Raw genomic sequence first — 15,073 nt, forward strand, 5'->3', positions numbered from 1 at the left:
AAACAATGAGATTTATAGATTAGCAAACAATGTTGCAGTGAATTTAGGGAGCAGTATTTTACAACGGACATCGAGAATGTAGGAAAGTAGGAAATCTTATTTTCGCCACCAAAAAAATGATGAACCTTATGCATTAACAAGCAATGTTACAGTGTATGTAGGGAGCAGTATTTTGTGATTCTCACAACGATGAGAAAAAGCGGGAAGAAATCTGATGAGTGTTCTCTAAAAACCTTAAATAGACCAGTCTTTGATGTGTGACCTTAAATTGCATTGTTGTTTAATCTCTCCTAAACATTTTGTGAACACAATACTCCACAATTCAGTTATTTAATCATATGTCAAATCAGCACATTAGTTTTTTCCATGCACTAGCATGGTTTTAATGTAACTGTTAAATGTTAATAATGACAAGAAGTTAAAAGGATTTGTTGGAAAATTTGCTTGCTGAATGTAAGACTGCAGATTCATGACATGAGTTTAGTGTGCTGTACTGACTTGTCATGGCCTGCAGCTTAGAGTAGACAAAGCAAAACTTCAGAATCACTTTATAATTAGTGAGTGGATTGAGTCACACCTGAATTACTGACAGTTTTTACATGGTGTATTAGTCATTTGGGAAACACTCACTGAGATATGTTCATGAATGAGCTTAAGATCTTAGTGTGTAAACTATGGTAAACCACATCCCTCTTCAGATTAGTGAAACTCACAAAGAAATGGTTCCATGTCATGCCAGTACAACTACAATGACTGCTCTGGCCAGTTTAGGTCAGGGGTTTCAATAGTTCCTCTTAAGATTATATTTACAACACAGCAGTAGGAGAGGAGGGTACATGTTTTCTTGCACAGAGAATAAAAAAAATAAAAAATGAAAACACACACAAGGCAAGGGAAGTTTATTTATATAGCATAATTCATACACATTAGAAATTCAAAGTGCTTTACAAATGAGCAGATAAAAGAATACAGACAATTAAAGGATAAAAAAGGAATAGTGCATAAAAGAACATAGGGGAAAAAAAGTTGAGGACATTAAATCAGTTTACAGAAAGCATCTGAAAACAGTTGGATTTAAGTCTAGATGTAAAACTGGCTACTGCTGGAGCACCTTGTATGTCATCAGGAACACACACACACACACACACACACACACACACACACACACACACACACACACACACACAAATAGAGAGTTCCCTTGCAAACACATCAACAGACTCAAACCCAATATTTTTCATAACTGTCAGAAAAAGACATGTACTTTGATTTCCTTTGAAATTTAGTGAGATATTATGTACTATATTGTAAAATACTTTCCTTTATTTTAATCGAAAAGTTATCAAACTGAGACTTTTATACTGATATAAGTGCAATCTGCATGTTATTAAATGTGTAATCTCTTAAAAAATATGTCATTCATCGGTTGGAGATGTATATATTGTAATAAATCTGGGAGCTGGACAGTCGTCCGTGAAGAGTGATAGATCAATGCACTTACCCTACCAAATAACTTGAGTTAAGAGCCTGGTGGAAGAGATAAAAGGTATCTGTATCTGTATCTGTATCTGACAAACACATTTACAAATTAAAATTCTTTACTGTATAAAAGACAAATTGTGAGTGGTATATTATGCATTTAGAAATACAATATTAATCAAATATATATTACAACATGTTGAAGGAGAGTTGAGCAAACATTTAATGTTTTAACAAGTGTGACAGTTAAAATAACATTTATGCCAGTCATAGCTTAATTGAAATGATGGTAATGGTTTTATCAATCTAATTCTTTGGTAAGATACAAAAATAATGCACAGTGATGAATGAGGGCACAGAAGGACCCAGTGTAAGGAATCTCTGTCTTAGTGTTGTTACCGAGAGGTGGACAGGAGTGAAATGGTATTAACTGGAGTGACTTAAAAGCAGGCCTCATAGGAATGAACATCTCGTAGAAGTGGATGAGAAATCTTACAGCCTAGTCTGCCATAGTGATCAATTCCTCTCATACGGAAAAGGTAAGAGAATTGCTCCACTGTGTGTCTCCCCCGCTGCCTCAGTGGGAGTGTTGTTTAGACATGACTTTTGCTATTCGGTCTTTCAATGCAGTCTTTGATGATGCAATGATGGTCTTGTTCAGCATTCCTTCATTCCTTCCACACTGACTGAGCTCCTCTGTGCAGGATTTAGCTCCTCTGTGTCAGTTTGTGCTCAGGTTTGGACTGGTCTGAATGTCAGTGCAAACTGCACAATAAGTGCTCAGCATATTGCGGGTCATAGAAACTCCTCCTAACAGCAATGTTCCCCAGTACACTGCCTGTCCATCTGCTTGTCTATCTGCATTCATACCATGATTCTAATCTGGGAAAAATAAGAATTTGCAACTCACACTGCACCTGAGGCCTTGGTAATGTCATCCTGTGGTTCTAAAGGGTAAAATGACTGCTACATAACCAAGTAAAGACAAACTGTACCACTGCTTAAAAAGAGAATGAACACAGCACAACTCTGTGAATATTCAACATTTATAACATGTTCTCTTTAAGTGTTACACTATGATGTGTTCATAATACGTTCATCTCACTTTTAACAGAGGGGTTTAATATATGGCAGATAAGATGGCAAAGATCTAAATGCGTTGTTCTTCATTTATATCAATAGTTTTGAAATTTAAAAGCCCACTGAGAGGCCTAGACATTATTCCAAACTCATGACTTGTCTTATCAGACAGCTGCTGACAAGTCAAATTAGACCTGTGATAGGTTTAGAATGAGATTTAAAATCCGGTAATTGTCTTGTTTTTGCTGTGTTGTCTCCTCCATGGCCTTATCCATCCTCTTCAATGTTTGTCTCATCAATGTAAATAAAAACAAGTCTGCTCTTTCAGTGTCTCCATTCTTTTCGCTTTCTAATGTTAGTTTAACTACGACCTTCATACAAGAGCACAGTCTATTAGATCTTACATTAACTGCCAAGCACATATTCCAGTGCCCATGGTAAATGTGAATAAATCACTGCAGGCCTTTGGGACGCAGATTTGTGTAAAATAAATAAATAAATGCGACACGTCACAACGAAAGTGAAAGCCGAGGGCTGAAAAGAGAAAAAAAAAATCTTCGCGGATTGGGGGCGTTTAAAGTTACCTCCATACGAAAAAGCAAAACAAAAAAATACAACGGGACGCAATCGTAAGCATCTCTTTCTGTGTAACGACTGAGATATTTGATGTATGATCTTTCGTTTTAGTTATAGCAAACGCATGTTTTACTCACTTTACTTTGCAGTAAAGTGAGCAGTTTCCACATGCTCATTTTGTGGCTGATAACTTATGCAATCGACTAACTGGGAAACAGTGGCAATGGGATCTCGTAAGAAATACGTCAATTAATGAAAATGCACGTTGACATTTAAAGAAGTATACCGTGTCTCTACCCTGTGCTCTGTCGGCACTTCGCTTTATGCAATGTCTTAAATTTAAGGCCGCGAGGCTTGGTGCCAGGTAATTTTTTCGCCTCGATGTACCGCCCAGGAACAGGACAGGACAGGAATGAGACTCGATTTGACCTTAAAGAGGTTAATATTTTAGATGATATAGTAATGTAACGCGGTAAAGCGGAAGTGTGCAAACTGAAGGTCCTTCGGAAAGGTGATTTATTTTCTGATCTAACCAATTCAAACTTTCTTTCCGAACATTCCACGATTTCCTAAACCTTGGAACTGCACGATTCCGTTGGAGTTACAAAAAGCCTGGTGATCAAATGAGTTTATGATTTGGCGATACATATATAATTTTAGCTATTTTCTGAAACCTGCTGCGCGTTGATTGTCTTAAACGTGTAATTGCGTTCGGTTGTTCGGGTATATTTTTTGCATTTTTACATAGGTCTGTGGCTGCGGGATGAGCCCTATTTCTGGAAGAATGACTCCGCCTCAGCCGCGAAAGGACTATGCAGCGAAGGCTACGGAATGTGAGGAGCCTTTTCCGAAGGAAAGCGATGAGTACTTTAAAAGTGGAAGTGCCGAATTAAAAAGGTGAGGAACATACCTTGACACAGATTAGATTTGTTACGCGCTAAATTGTCGGTAGCTATTTTACAATAAAATGTTTGTCCAGAAAACCGGCCCATTTTTCGAACCCTCTATGCAGTCGTTTACGTATGTCATGTGATCCATAATTAATATGTAGATCATTTTAAGTAGTTGAACTAATTTCACAGTGTAAGAAACGTTGTGTGTGTGCGTATGTGTGAGCGAGTGCGAGAGAGAGAGAGAGAGAGAGAGAGAGAGAGTTGTATGCTTGTGGGTGAATGATCCTATTTAATAACCATGTAAGGAGCTGGAGTTTGTTTTTGTGTAATGTTCACAGGGGTCATACGATAAGATCACACTCTCCTGTACCATCGTGTCTGTCCATGAAGAGTGATGCATCAAAACAACATGAACCACCCAACTTAAGAAACGACCCCTATGGAGGAGACATGAGGTCTGATTCCTCAGTCACCATAAGCTTTTCATGTTCCACATTTCCTGCAAAAACAGGCATATATGTATATATTATACCTAATGAATAGGTAATTCTCTGACAGGAGATTGTGTCTGTCAGACCAAGGATTCGTCAGCTCTTGAAACTTAGGAATAGTGCTAGTACTACTGATCATTCTATAAACTGCTTTTACTCAGCTCTCTTCTTGTGGCTGTTGTTGCAGACAGACACAACCAAATTAATCTCCGTTAACTGAAGTCAAGCTTCAATTGCTGTTACTTGTTGTCATTAGGATTAGTTGTCGCCTCTGTTGCAAACAGTACATAAGCGCAAACCTGAAAGTATTGAGCCCAAAAATGAGAGCTGAAAACAGTATCTACCTATTTTGTGACTGCTGGTTCGCAAAGTAAACCATCCAAGTCCGCTGCACCTGACAACTTGTACATAAATGACGAGAAGTTTCAGATAAAATTTCAGATTTTCAAGACATCTGAGAACTGTAATGAGCCATGATGAAAACAGCATAGGATGATAATTTGTATTTTAAAATGAATATCAGTAAAAAAGATTCAACACAATCAGTCAAACTGAATGCTAATTGGAACACTATACTTCAGACCATATGCATAACTCTTGAAACGTTTTTTTTTTTTATTATTTTTATTTTTCATTTAGTGTTGTCTTTGTTTTGTGTACTCCATATTTTGCTCTCGAAATTCTTTGACAAATTCTTTGTCTATTATTTTATTTCGGTGCTTTGCAATTCTGCTTCAGTTTTACACACAATAATGTGCCCATTCGCATTGTAGCACACTGCTGAATCAGCATATATGGGTCACACTGAAATATTCTTATGCATTTTATTACTGATAGCCCCAGTATGGTATAGCACTCTTTATATGAATATATGAAACTTATTGAACCTTTCAGGAACATTTCATGAACAGTAAGCCTTTCATTCATTACTTATCATAACCTGCTGTTCATGTGTATTTTAAATATTGTCAGACCAGTGCAGATCTACAAAGAACTCTAAATATATGTGCCATGTTGTGATACCGTCTTCCTCTTGTATCCCTACAGTGAGCTAATTGCCAGCTGGCTGGCAGAGGACAGCTTCCATTGTTGCATATATAAAGAGAAGCTGAAGGATCTGGTCTCCACTCCTAGTGGACAAAGATACTGCAAGCAGTGCATCTGTAAATGGAATTTGTCTGAAGCGGTACAAGATGAGCAGGCAGAGTTCAGTCCTGTTAACCCAGACCACAGCTACACTGGACCTGGAGATGTGGCCTGTGATTTCTGCACTGGGAGGAAGCTGAGAGCTGTGAAGTCCTGTCTGACCTGCCCTGCCTCCCTCTGTGAGAACCATGTCAGACTTCACTACACAATACCAGCACTGCAGAGACACACACTGGTGGAGGTGACTGGAGACCTGGAGCAGAGACTCTGTCAGCAGCACCACAGAGCTCTGGAGGTGTTCTGTAAAACTGACCAGACACTTATCTGTAAAGTTTGTGCAGTGGAGGAGCACCAAGGCCACAGTAAACTCTACAGAGAGGTGAGTGTTCACACTATATATCTATTCCATTCTTATTGGAGGAATAGCACGTGGTACAGTAACTATTCTCTGTGTCTGCTGTAGACCTCTATTGTATCAGACACTGCAAAGCTTCTCAGGATGACACTGGGCGACATAAAGCCAGAACATTTCCAAACCCTTAAACGAGAACTAAGCGAGGACTACCCAGATAGTTTAGGTAGTCACCTGGGCGATCTTGATGTGTCTGGCGTTGCTGAGAAGATGATGGACTGCTTTGGAGAACAGGGCGCTCTGAGGATCACGCTGCATTTCCTTAACGTTGGTAAGACTGCTGTTTCGAAATTTATGAATATTTGTTTGAATAGAGATACCCTTGAAGGTTGCCGTTAGCTACAACTGAATTGGAAATTTGACCTGTTCAGACTGGTAGAGAGTTTGAAGCAATGAGTCAGTGGCCTGTAGGTATGTGAATACACCTACTGTACATCTACTGTAAAAGTGACTCTGATCAGTTCTTCTTTGGGACCATGATCCATACTCCTCATCATCTTGTTAGTGGAAGACCCTGCAGTGATTCCTTTGTCTTGGCCTGTGTGTTTTGTTATGCAGGTCAGCCACAGAAGAACAGCAGTAATTATTTTTAGATTAATCTCTTAATTAGGGTAATCCTAAAATAACCAGCACTGGTTCTTGTTTTTCTTTTCCCCAGGACAGAGTTGTTCTCTATAACAATTAAATTAACAGATATTAAGAGTCCTTTTTCCCCCTTTTCAAATGGGTTTAAGTGAGCAAAACCTTCACCTTTAATGTTTTATACTACTACCATAGGAATACAAAACAAATCATGGATTAAAAAAATAAAATGAATATCAAAAATTGGAATGGAAGTAAAATGGCTCATTAATTTTCAGTGACATAATTCTTCTATAATTGCACAGCGTTTCCGTTAAGAAAAGTGAGAGAAGACATTAAAGCAAACCTGAGACGGAAATTCCAACACATCTCAGAAGGACGTTCGCCGCAAGGAAAATTTTCCTTTTTGAATGAGATCTACACGGAGCTCTACATCACAGAGGGTGGAAGTGGAGAGGTCAATAATGAACATGAAGTCAGACAGATTGAGATGACCTCCAAGAGACAAACCACTAGAGACACTCCAATAAAATACAATGACATATTCAATATGCCTCCAGGACAAAGAAAACAAATCAGAACAGTGCTGACGAAGGGGGTTGCTGGAATTGGAAAGACTGTCTCTGTGCAGAAGTTCATTCTCGACTGGACTGAAGGAAAAGCCAATCAAGACATCACAGTCATAGTCCCTCTGCCTTTCAGGGATCTTAATCTGAAGAAAGAGAACTACAGTCTCATCCAGCTACTTCATCACTATGCTCCAGAGCTGAAAGAGATAAAAGACATTGAAAATGAGAAACTTAAATTGCTCTTCATCTTTGATGGTTTGGATGAGTGTCGACTTCCTTTAGATTTCCAGAACAATGAACTTTGCTGTGATGTGACAAAGTCAACCTCAGTGGATGTGCTTCTGACAAACCTCATCAAGGGGAATCTGCTTCCCTCTGCTCTCCTCTGGATAACCTCTCGTCCAGCAGCAGCCAATCAGATCCCTCCTGAGTGTGTCCACCAGGTCACAGAGATCCGTGGGTTCAGTAACCCCCAGAAGGAGGAGTATTTCAGGAAGAGAATCAGTGATCAGAGCTTGGCCAACAGAATCATCACACACATCAAGTCATCAAGAAGCCTCCATATCATGTGCCACATTCCAGTCTTCTGTTGGCTTTCAGCCACTGTGCTTGAGAATATGATGAGTGATGCAGGTACTGGCGAAGTCCCCAAAACTCTGACTGAGATGTACACACACTTCCTGCTCATTCAGATCAGTTTGAAGAATAAGAAGTACCATGGAACCACCTTGGAAAACCCAAAGAAGCTGTCTGAGTCAGACAAAGAGATGATTCTGAAGCTGGGAAAACTGGCTTTCCAACAGCTAGAGAAGGGTAATCTGATATTCTATGAAGAGGACCTGAGAGAATGTGGCATTGATGTGAGTGAATCTTCAGAGTACTCTTCAGTGTGCACAGAGATCTTTAGAGAGGAGTTGGGATTGTACAGGGAGAAGGTTTTCTGTTTTGTACATCTGAGCATTCAGGAGCATCTTGCTGCAATATATGCACATGTTTCGTGTGTTGATTCAAACTTGAATGTGTTTGACTTGAGGGAGTCACGAAATGAAGAAGAGAGATGGCAACTACATGATTTACACATGAATGCAGTTTACAAAGCCCTGCAGAGCAAGAATGGACACCTGGATCTTTTCCTCCGCTTCCTTGTTGGTCTCTCATTGGACTCCAACCAGATTCTCCTTCAAGATCTGATGACAGAAAGCAGCTCAGAAATGAGAGGGATCATCACTGTGTGGACAGTTGAATATATCAAAAGGAACATTAGAGAAGAATCATCACCAGAGAGGATCATCAATCTCTTCCACTGTCTGAATGAGCTGAACGATAACTCTCTAGTGGAGGAAATCCAGACTTCCCTCAGATCAGGAAAACTCTCAGATAGCCAGCTGGAGCCACACCAGTGTTCAGCTCTGGCCTATGTGTTACTGATGTCAGATGAGGTGCTGGATGAGTTTGACTTGAAAATGTACAAGACTTCAGCAGCAGGTCAGCAGAGGCTGCTCCCAGTGCTAAGAACATGTAGGAGGGCAAGGTTAGTCGTGTGAATTTTGCATGTTTTCTACATCTTATACGTGTTATAGTGCTGATTATTTCACTATCATATGTAAACATACCGTCTGCAGACTGGATCGTCGGAATCACTCATCTGAAACCTATGTAACTGTGGCGTCGGCTCTCCAGTCAGTGAACTCACCCCTGAGAGAGCTGGATCTCAGCTACAATAACCTACGGCTTGCAGGACTGAGGTTGCTGTCTGCTGGACTAATGAGTCAAAACTGTAAACTACAGAAACTTGGGTGAGTAATGTCTGTGTGTGAGTTTGGGTAATAATTCCTGAGACCACTCCTGGGCACTTGTAGGCAAAAATAATGTACAGCAGTATATGCTTTGCATATGTTTTTATGTTAATGGACGTAAATAAAGAACTGTACCTATTTGATACAACATCTGTGATAATTTACCTTTAATAGCAAGAAGAGATCATTCCAAAAAAAGAAACTCAGATTTTAGGAATTATGCATAGAAACACATAACCTAAATTTCCTTCTGAATTTTCACTGCAGACTGGCCAGCTGTGGTCTCTCATCTGAAACCTGTGTAATAATGGCCTCAGCACTCCAGACATCGAACTCACTACTGAGAGAACTGGATCTCAGCTACAATAACCTGAAAGATTCAGGAGTGAAACTGCTCTGTGATGGACTGATGAGTCCTCACTGCAAACTACATAAACTAATGTAAGTAGATCAGTTGCAGGTACACAGATCTTTGTTGTAAAATGGTGTGGAGATTGATCTCCAGTGCCGCAGAATTTCTGTGCAGCCCACTTTCATGTCTATAGACTTCCTGAACATGTATTCAGACAAACATGTGATGTAAGAGCACATATATTTGCAGTGTTCCTCAAGGCAGACAAACCATGATTAGGTTCAAGTTTTGAAACAAATAATTTTCAACTGAGCGTTCATTTTAAGATGCTTTAGCAAAGCACGTTTCCACAGTGAAAGCATAGCGCATGACTTGTTTTGGAGTATGCTGTTTATGGACAGTTAATATTCTCAAGCAGCTCTGAGCTCAAATAGAAGAGCTTTTCCCTCACTCACTCACTCATTATCTAAGCCGCTTATCCTGATTAGGGTCACAGGGGGTGCCGGAGCCTATCCCAGCGCTCATAGGGCGAAAGGCAGGGAAACACACTGGACAGGTCACCAGTCCATCGCAGGAGCTTTTCCCTGGAGTCTGGAATTTATTTAGTCAGTTGGCCTTGCTTTAGACATGTCATTTCAGATGTTGGATGGCTTATACTGTGCTCATATGAAGAGAACTAGAATTTGTGTCAGAGTTTTCCACAGATAAACAAGTAAATAGGTCATATTTGTTGCTGGAACTGTTATGTGCTTTATTTTCTATAATGTCCATCAACTGTCTGCCAACTGCAAAAAAGAGATACATCAGACAAACTGTGATCTCCTTGTTAACCTTGTTAAAGCCAGAATTTCTTCCACATTTATTATTCATGGGTGCAGAAATATAAATCTGATGATCCCGTTGTTTAGGGTAACTTGATGTTCTCAGACATTGCAAACTGGTGGTGGACTTTTCATTGTATTGTAGTTGGAGGAAAGTTTTAAATGTTACATTCTGATCAGTTTCACTTCATACACCACTGACGTCTTAAACATGATGTCTTTTGTTGTTGCTCTGACAATAATGTCCACTAATGACAATAATATCACTGTTTTTACTTGTAATTCATTCTTATTTATTGCAACTTTTCTTGCACATCTGGTTGATTACTGAATTTATCTGCAACACTAGTGCACAAGTCAGCTCATTGGCTACATGTTTGGATTATATTTTTGCCTCACTTAGAAGTCACGTTGAATAAAAGAATCTGTTAAATTCTGATAAATGAAAAAAAAAAGGTAAACTCAAATGTAAATACTACTTATCAGAGTCAAGAGTCAAATTTAACAGAACTGAAATCTCATATAGATTAAGTTAATTTTGAATTCTTTTTCCTGACAGACTGGCAGAGTGTAGTCTTTCAGCAAGATCCTGTGTAACTCTGACCTCAGTTCTCCAGTCAGTGAACTCCCTGAGAGAGCTTGATCTCAGCCACAATAATCTGAAAGATTCAGGCATGAAAATGCTCAGTGCCGGACTGATGAATCCAAACTGTGAAGTGCTGAAACTGGGGTGAGTAATGTGTGTGTGTGTGTGTGTGTGTTTCTGTCTGTGTGTGTGTGAGAGAGAATGTGCTGCCCTTTAATATACATGAAAAATGTGATATTTTGTATCTTGTCATGTATTTCCCTACACAGACTGAGTGAGTGTAGTCTCACTGGAGACTGCTGTGTAGATCTGGCCTCAGTTCTGAAATCTCCCCACTGTAACCTGACAAAGCTGGAGCTTAGTTTTAACAACCTGCAGGATTCAGGGGTGAAAGAGCTCTCCACTGGACTGGAGGATTTACACTGCAAACTACACACACTGGGGTAAACTGCACTAATTTTAAGTCATTACAATTTCAATAACCTTTTAAGATTTCATCTATTTAATGTCTCTTTCAATTGATTCTTCCATGCCTACTTTGATAAACAAAACTATTAAAATCTAAAGGGCACATTTACAATGTAATAGAAACAACTGTTTTGTTGATGACAAAAGTTATATCCATCAATTTTCTGAATAACACATGCTGAACAAAAATCTATTTTTTAAAACTGGTGAGTCAAAGATTTGAATGGACAAAACGTGAGTTTTGGCTCAAATATCTCATTGTAAAGCCTGGCAAGGTTTCACAGCAAATAATTATGATTTAAGAGAAGTCATGTGGTCTTTAAACTTAGTATAATTTGGTTGAGATGTTGTTTCTGTAATAATTGTTGCACATGGTAGACACAATGATCATTTGAACACAAGCATACGCTTGCCATCCACTTTATTAGAAAGACCTACCTCATAGGTACACTTCCATAGGTGTACAATTACAAACAGTAGCAAACCTGCTGTCATGCACAATTTGATAGCCACCCTCTAAATCATTCACCAATGGTCAGTTTCTGGACTATTGGCTGGATAGTTTTTGGGTGGCAGACCATTCTCAAACCAAAAGTGACACTGATATGTGTCAAGACTGCTGTGTCCAATGTTCTTGCACTTGCACAAAACTCACTACCATGTCAGTGCTACTACTGTGATCATCTGCCCCCCAAATATTATGCAGTCAACAGCAGTCCTGTGGTCATCGACTGGCCACTGATGTGGGGCTAGAGGATGGGAAGCATTTCTAATAAAGTGGCCAGTGAGCATAGTATGCAGCCTTTGCTGATTATGACAGCACAACTGAAAGCTCACAATATATTTTTCTGAAATCATTTTATGGAATACCCAGTATAGCTGTCCTTGCTTCGTTTACCTATTGCTTGGCTGCCACCTCATTTGCAGTGAATGCACACACTTCTTCAAACATATGTGAAACCAGCCAATACCTTTTATAATGGTCCCAGTTGTACTTTAGTCACCCAGCTCCACAAGGTTTGGCTGTTAGAATATGACATTGATCTAAAATTAGATTCTTCGGTCAAGGATTTAGATTGTTTGTTAATTGTTTGGTTTGAAGTGGGCGCAAGTACTGTGCTTTGCATGTAGTCATTTCAGCTATGTCGTCTCTTATTGACTATGCAAGTTTTTCCTTCCTAGATTGTCTGGCTGTAATCTGTCATTTGAATCCTGTGTATCTATGGCCTCAGTGCTCCAATCAGTGAACTCACCTCTGAGAGACTTGGATCTCAGTAACAATAACTCGACAGATTTAGGACTGAAAGTGCTCTGTACTGGACTGATGAGTGCAAACTGTAAACTACAGAAACTGAGGTGAGTGGGGTGAGTCCATGTGTGTGCTTGTTTGCATTCAGCTGTATTTTGTGTGATACCTTCTCTTTTTCTTTCCACAGCTTGAATGTGTGTAGTCTCACCAAACGCAGCTGCACACGTCTGGCCTTAGTCCTGAAATCGCCCCACTCTAATCTCAGAGAACTGAATCTTAGAGACAATGACCTGCAGGATTCAGGAGTAAAGCTACTCTCTGCTGGACTGAAGGATCCACACTGTAAACTGCAGAAATTAGGGTGAGTACACCAACAGTGTTTGATGACAATGTGATATTGGTGATGGGTAACTGAGTGGATATTTTAAAATCTGAAACATTCCAGTATGTTTCTGTATTTCAGAATCACTTTGTAGGAGCCTAAATGCAGATTATGGACAAAATATGAATATTTGATTAATTGGCATACAATATTGGCATTATTTACAAACGGATTTATTTACATTATTGACATATATTTACAGTAGTCCAATAAGTTAATTGTTGATTTTTTGCACTTTAAAAGACATATGATTGATTAAGATGCACAAGATTTCGTTTGTCATATTTGGGGAATAGGCAATGGATCCCTTCATTGTGGTAATCACATGAGTCTTTAATTGCGGCTTGTTACTCACGCGAGAGGGGGGGGAGTCAGGCAAGACAGAGTGGAGCCACACAGTTTTTTGACCTCACTCGCTCTCTCTTTAATTTCTGTCTCTTTTTCTCATTAATAATGCTCTTTCGAATCTTGTCCATTGGCTTTCGATAAGTTTGCAATGAACAACGGTCTGTAAAATATTTTTGTGTGGAAGTAAACAGTTAAACTATACCAAGTGGTCCAGTGGATCAATTATTGGATGTGCACATGGACGGAGGGAGACGGTAGAGCGTCAAACTGAAGGCTACATTCATTGGAACTTACAGTATAGTCAAAAAACTAGCTCTGCATGGATTAATGGACTTTGGAACGGCCTGACTCGAAACGGATTACAGAAGGAAACTTTACACGGACATCACGGTGGTTTGGGGAGAAAAGAAGACGACAAGCTGTAAGTCGTATCTTTCCTTGCTTTGCCATGGATTGCTAGTTGAAGCTAGCCTACGAGAACGACTGGGCGGTGGGATAGAAGGAACGCATGTAAAGCGCATTCTATGGTGCTTCGGCATTTTTACTACATTGCGTGTGGAAAATTTCGATTGTTATGGATGAACAAAACAGTGAAAAACGGATAGTAAAAATGACTGAGAAGGCTGTAGAAGAACAAAAGACTAGACAAATTCAGGCACGCAGGTATAAGCTATCCCAAATAACTAGCTTGGTAAAGCAAATTGAGCAGTTAATGAAAGACGATGCAAATGCCGACATTGTTAAAAATAAATTGCGTGTGGACTTTAATTGTTTGCATCAAGAATTCTCCGACCTAAATTCTGGATTGAGACGATTTATGGATGAGGAGGAATTTTTGGATAATCAAAAGAATTGGTTTGATTCTAAAAATAAATCAATAAATGATTTCTTCTGGAAATGCGAGGAATGGATGAAAGAGGTCATGAAACGTTCCGAGCAGGCTGAAGAGTGTGATAGACCAGTAATGCACACAGATAAGTCCACATCATCAAAATCGAGATCATCAAAATCCACCACCAAACGCTCAAGCAGATCCAGATCGCAATGTGGAAGTGTGCTGTCATCATCTTCCTCAGTCAGAATAAAGGCAGAGATGGAACGCGCATCATTAAAGGTAAAGGCTGCAGCTTTAAAAGAAAGGTTAGCCATAGAAAAGGAAGAAGCAGATTGGCATGCGCAAAAGGGATGTAGGGAGGCTCAGGAGAAACTGCGAGAGGCAGAGTTTGAGGCTGAGCAGAAAAGAATAGAAGCCGCAATAAAGGCCAGGAAGGAAATGCATGCAATGCAGACTGCACTTGCTGAGTCGGATGCAAAAATGGAAGTTTTGCAAAGATACGAATATACAGGAGCAGACTTGAGCATCATTGAAGTTGACGAACAGATTGATGAAACAAAGGTGAATGTTCCTGTACAACCATCACCACAGCACGGCATACCAACACCCGCTGTTAATTACAACATTCAGCCAGAAATGCCTCCAAGAGCTTCTCCTTCACCTAACATGGAAGTCAATGCTGGATCAGTGCTTGATAGTCTATGCAAGGCCATCTCTCAACAAGCAAACGTCACTGAATACCTTGTGAAGAATCACGAAGCATCATTACTTCCTGATCTCACAATTCCAACATTCAAGGGTGACCCGCTTGAATATAAATTCTTTATCAGATCTATTGAACATGGAATTGAAGGCCGCATTAGTGATAGTCGTGATCGCCTACAATTTCTGCTGCAATACACAAGCGGACATCCTCATGAATTGGTTAAGAGCTGCATCCACATGGAACCTTCAGCAGGTTATGTTAAAGCAAAACAAATGCTAAAGGAGTTTTTTGGTGATGACTAC

The 15,073-nt window shown here is 39.6% G+C and overlaps 1 protein-coding gene across 1 annotated transcript in view; it reads left to right on the forward strand.

Annotated features, from left to right (window-relative positions):
• The window catches only part of LOC115806343 (NACHT, LRR and PYD domains-containing protein 12-like), a 51,385-nt gene that overhangs the window by 20,848 nt on the left and 15,464 nt on the right, over positions 1 to 15,073 (forward strand). The window contains exons 9-12 of the mRNA XM_030767018.1: positions 9,292 to 9,465; positions 11,053 to 11,226; positions 12,434 to 12,607; positions 12,688 to 12,861. Coding sequence (XP_030622878.1) covers positions 9,292 to 9,465; positions 11,053 to 11,226; positions 12,434 to 12,607; positions 12,688 to 12,861 — 696 coding nt within the window. The remainder of the gene's footprint in view (positions 1 to 9,291; positions 9,466 to 11,052; positions 11,227 to 12,433; positions 12,608 to 12,687; positions 12,862 to 15,073) is intronic.

Source organism: Chanos chanos, chromosome 3 (assembly GCF_902362185.1).
Source record: "Chanos chanos chromosome 3, fChaCha1.1, whole genome shotgun sequence".
In the NCBI taxonomy this organism is placed as follows: Eukaryota; Metazoa; Chordata; class Actinopteri; order Gonorynchiformes; family Chanidae; genus Chanos; species Chanos chanos.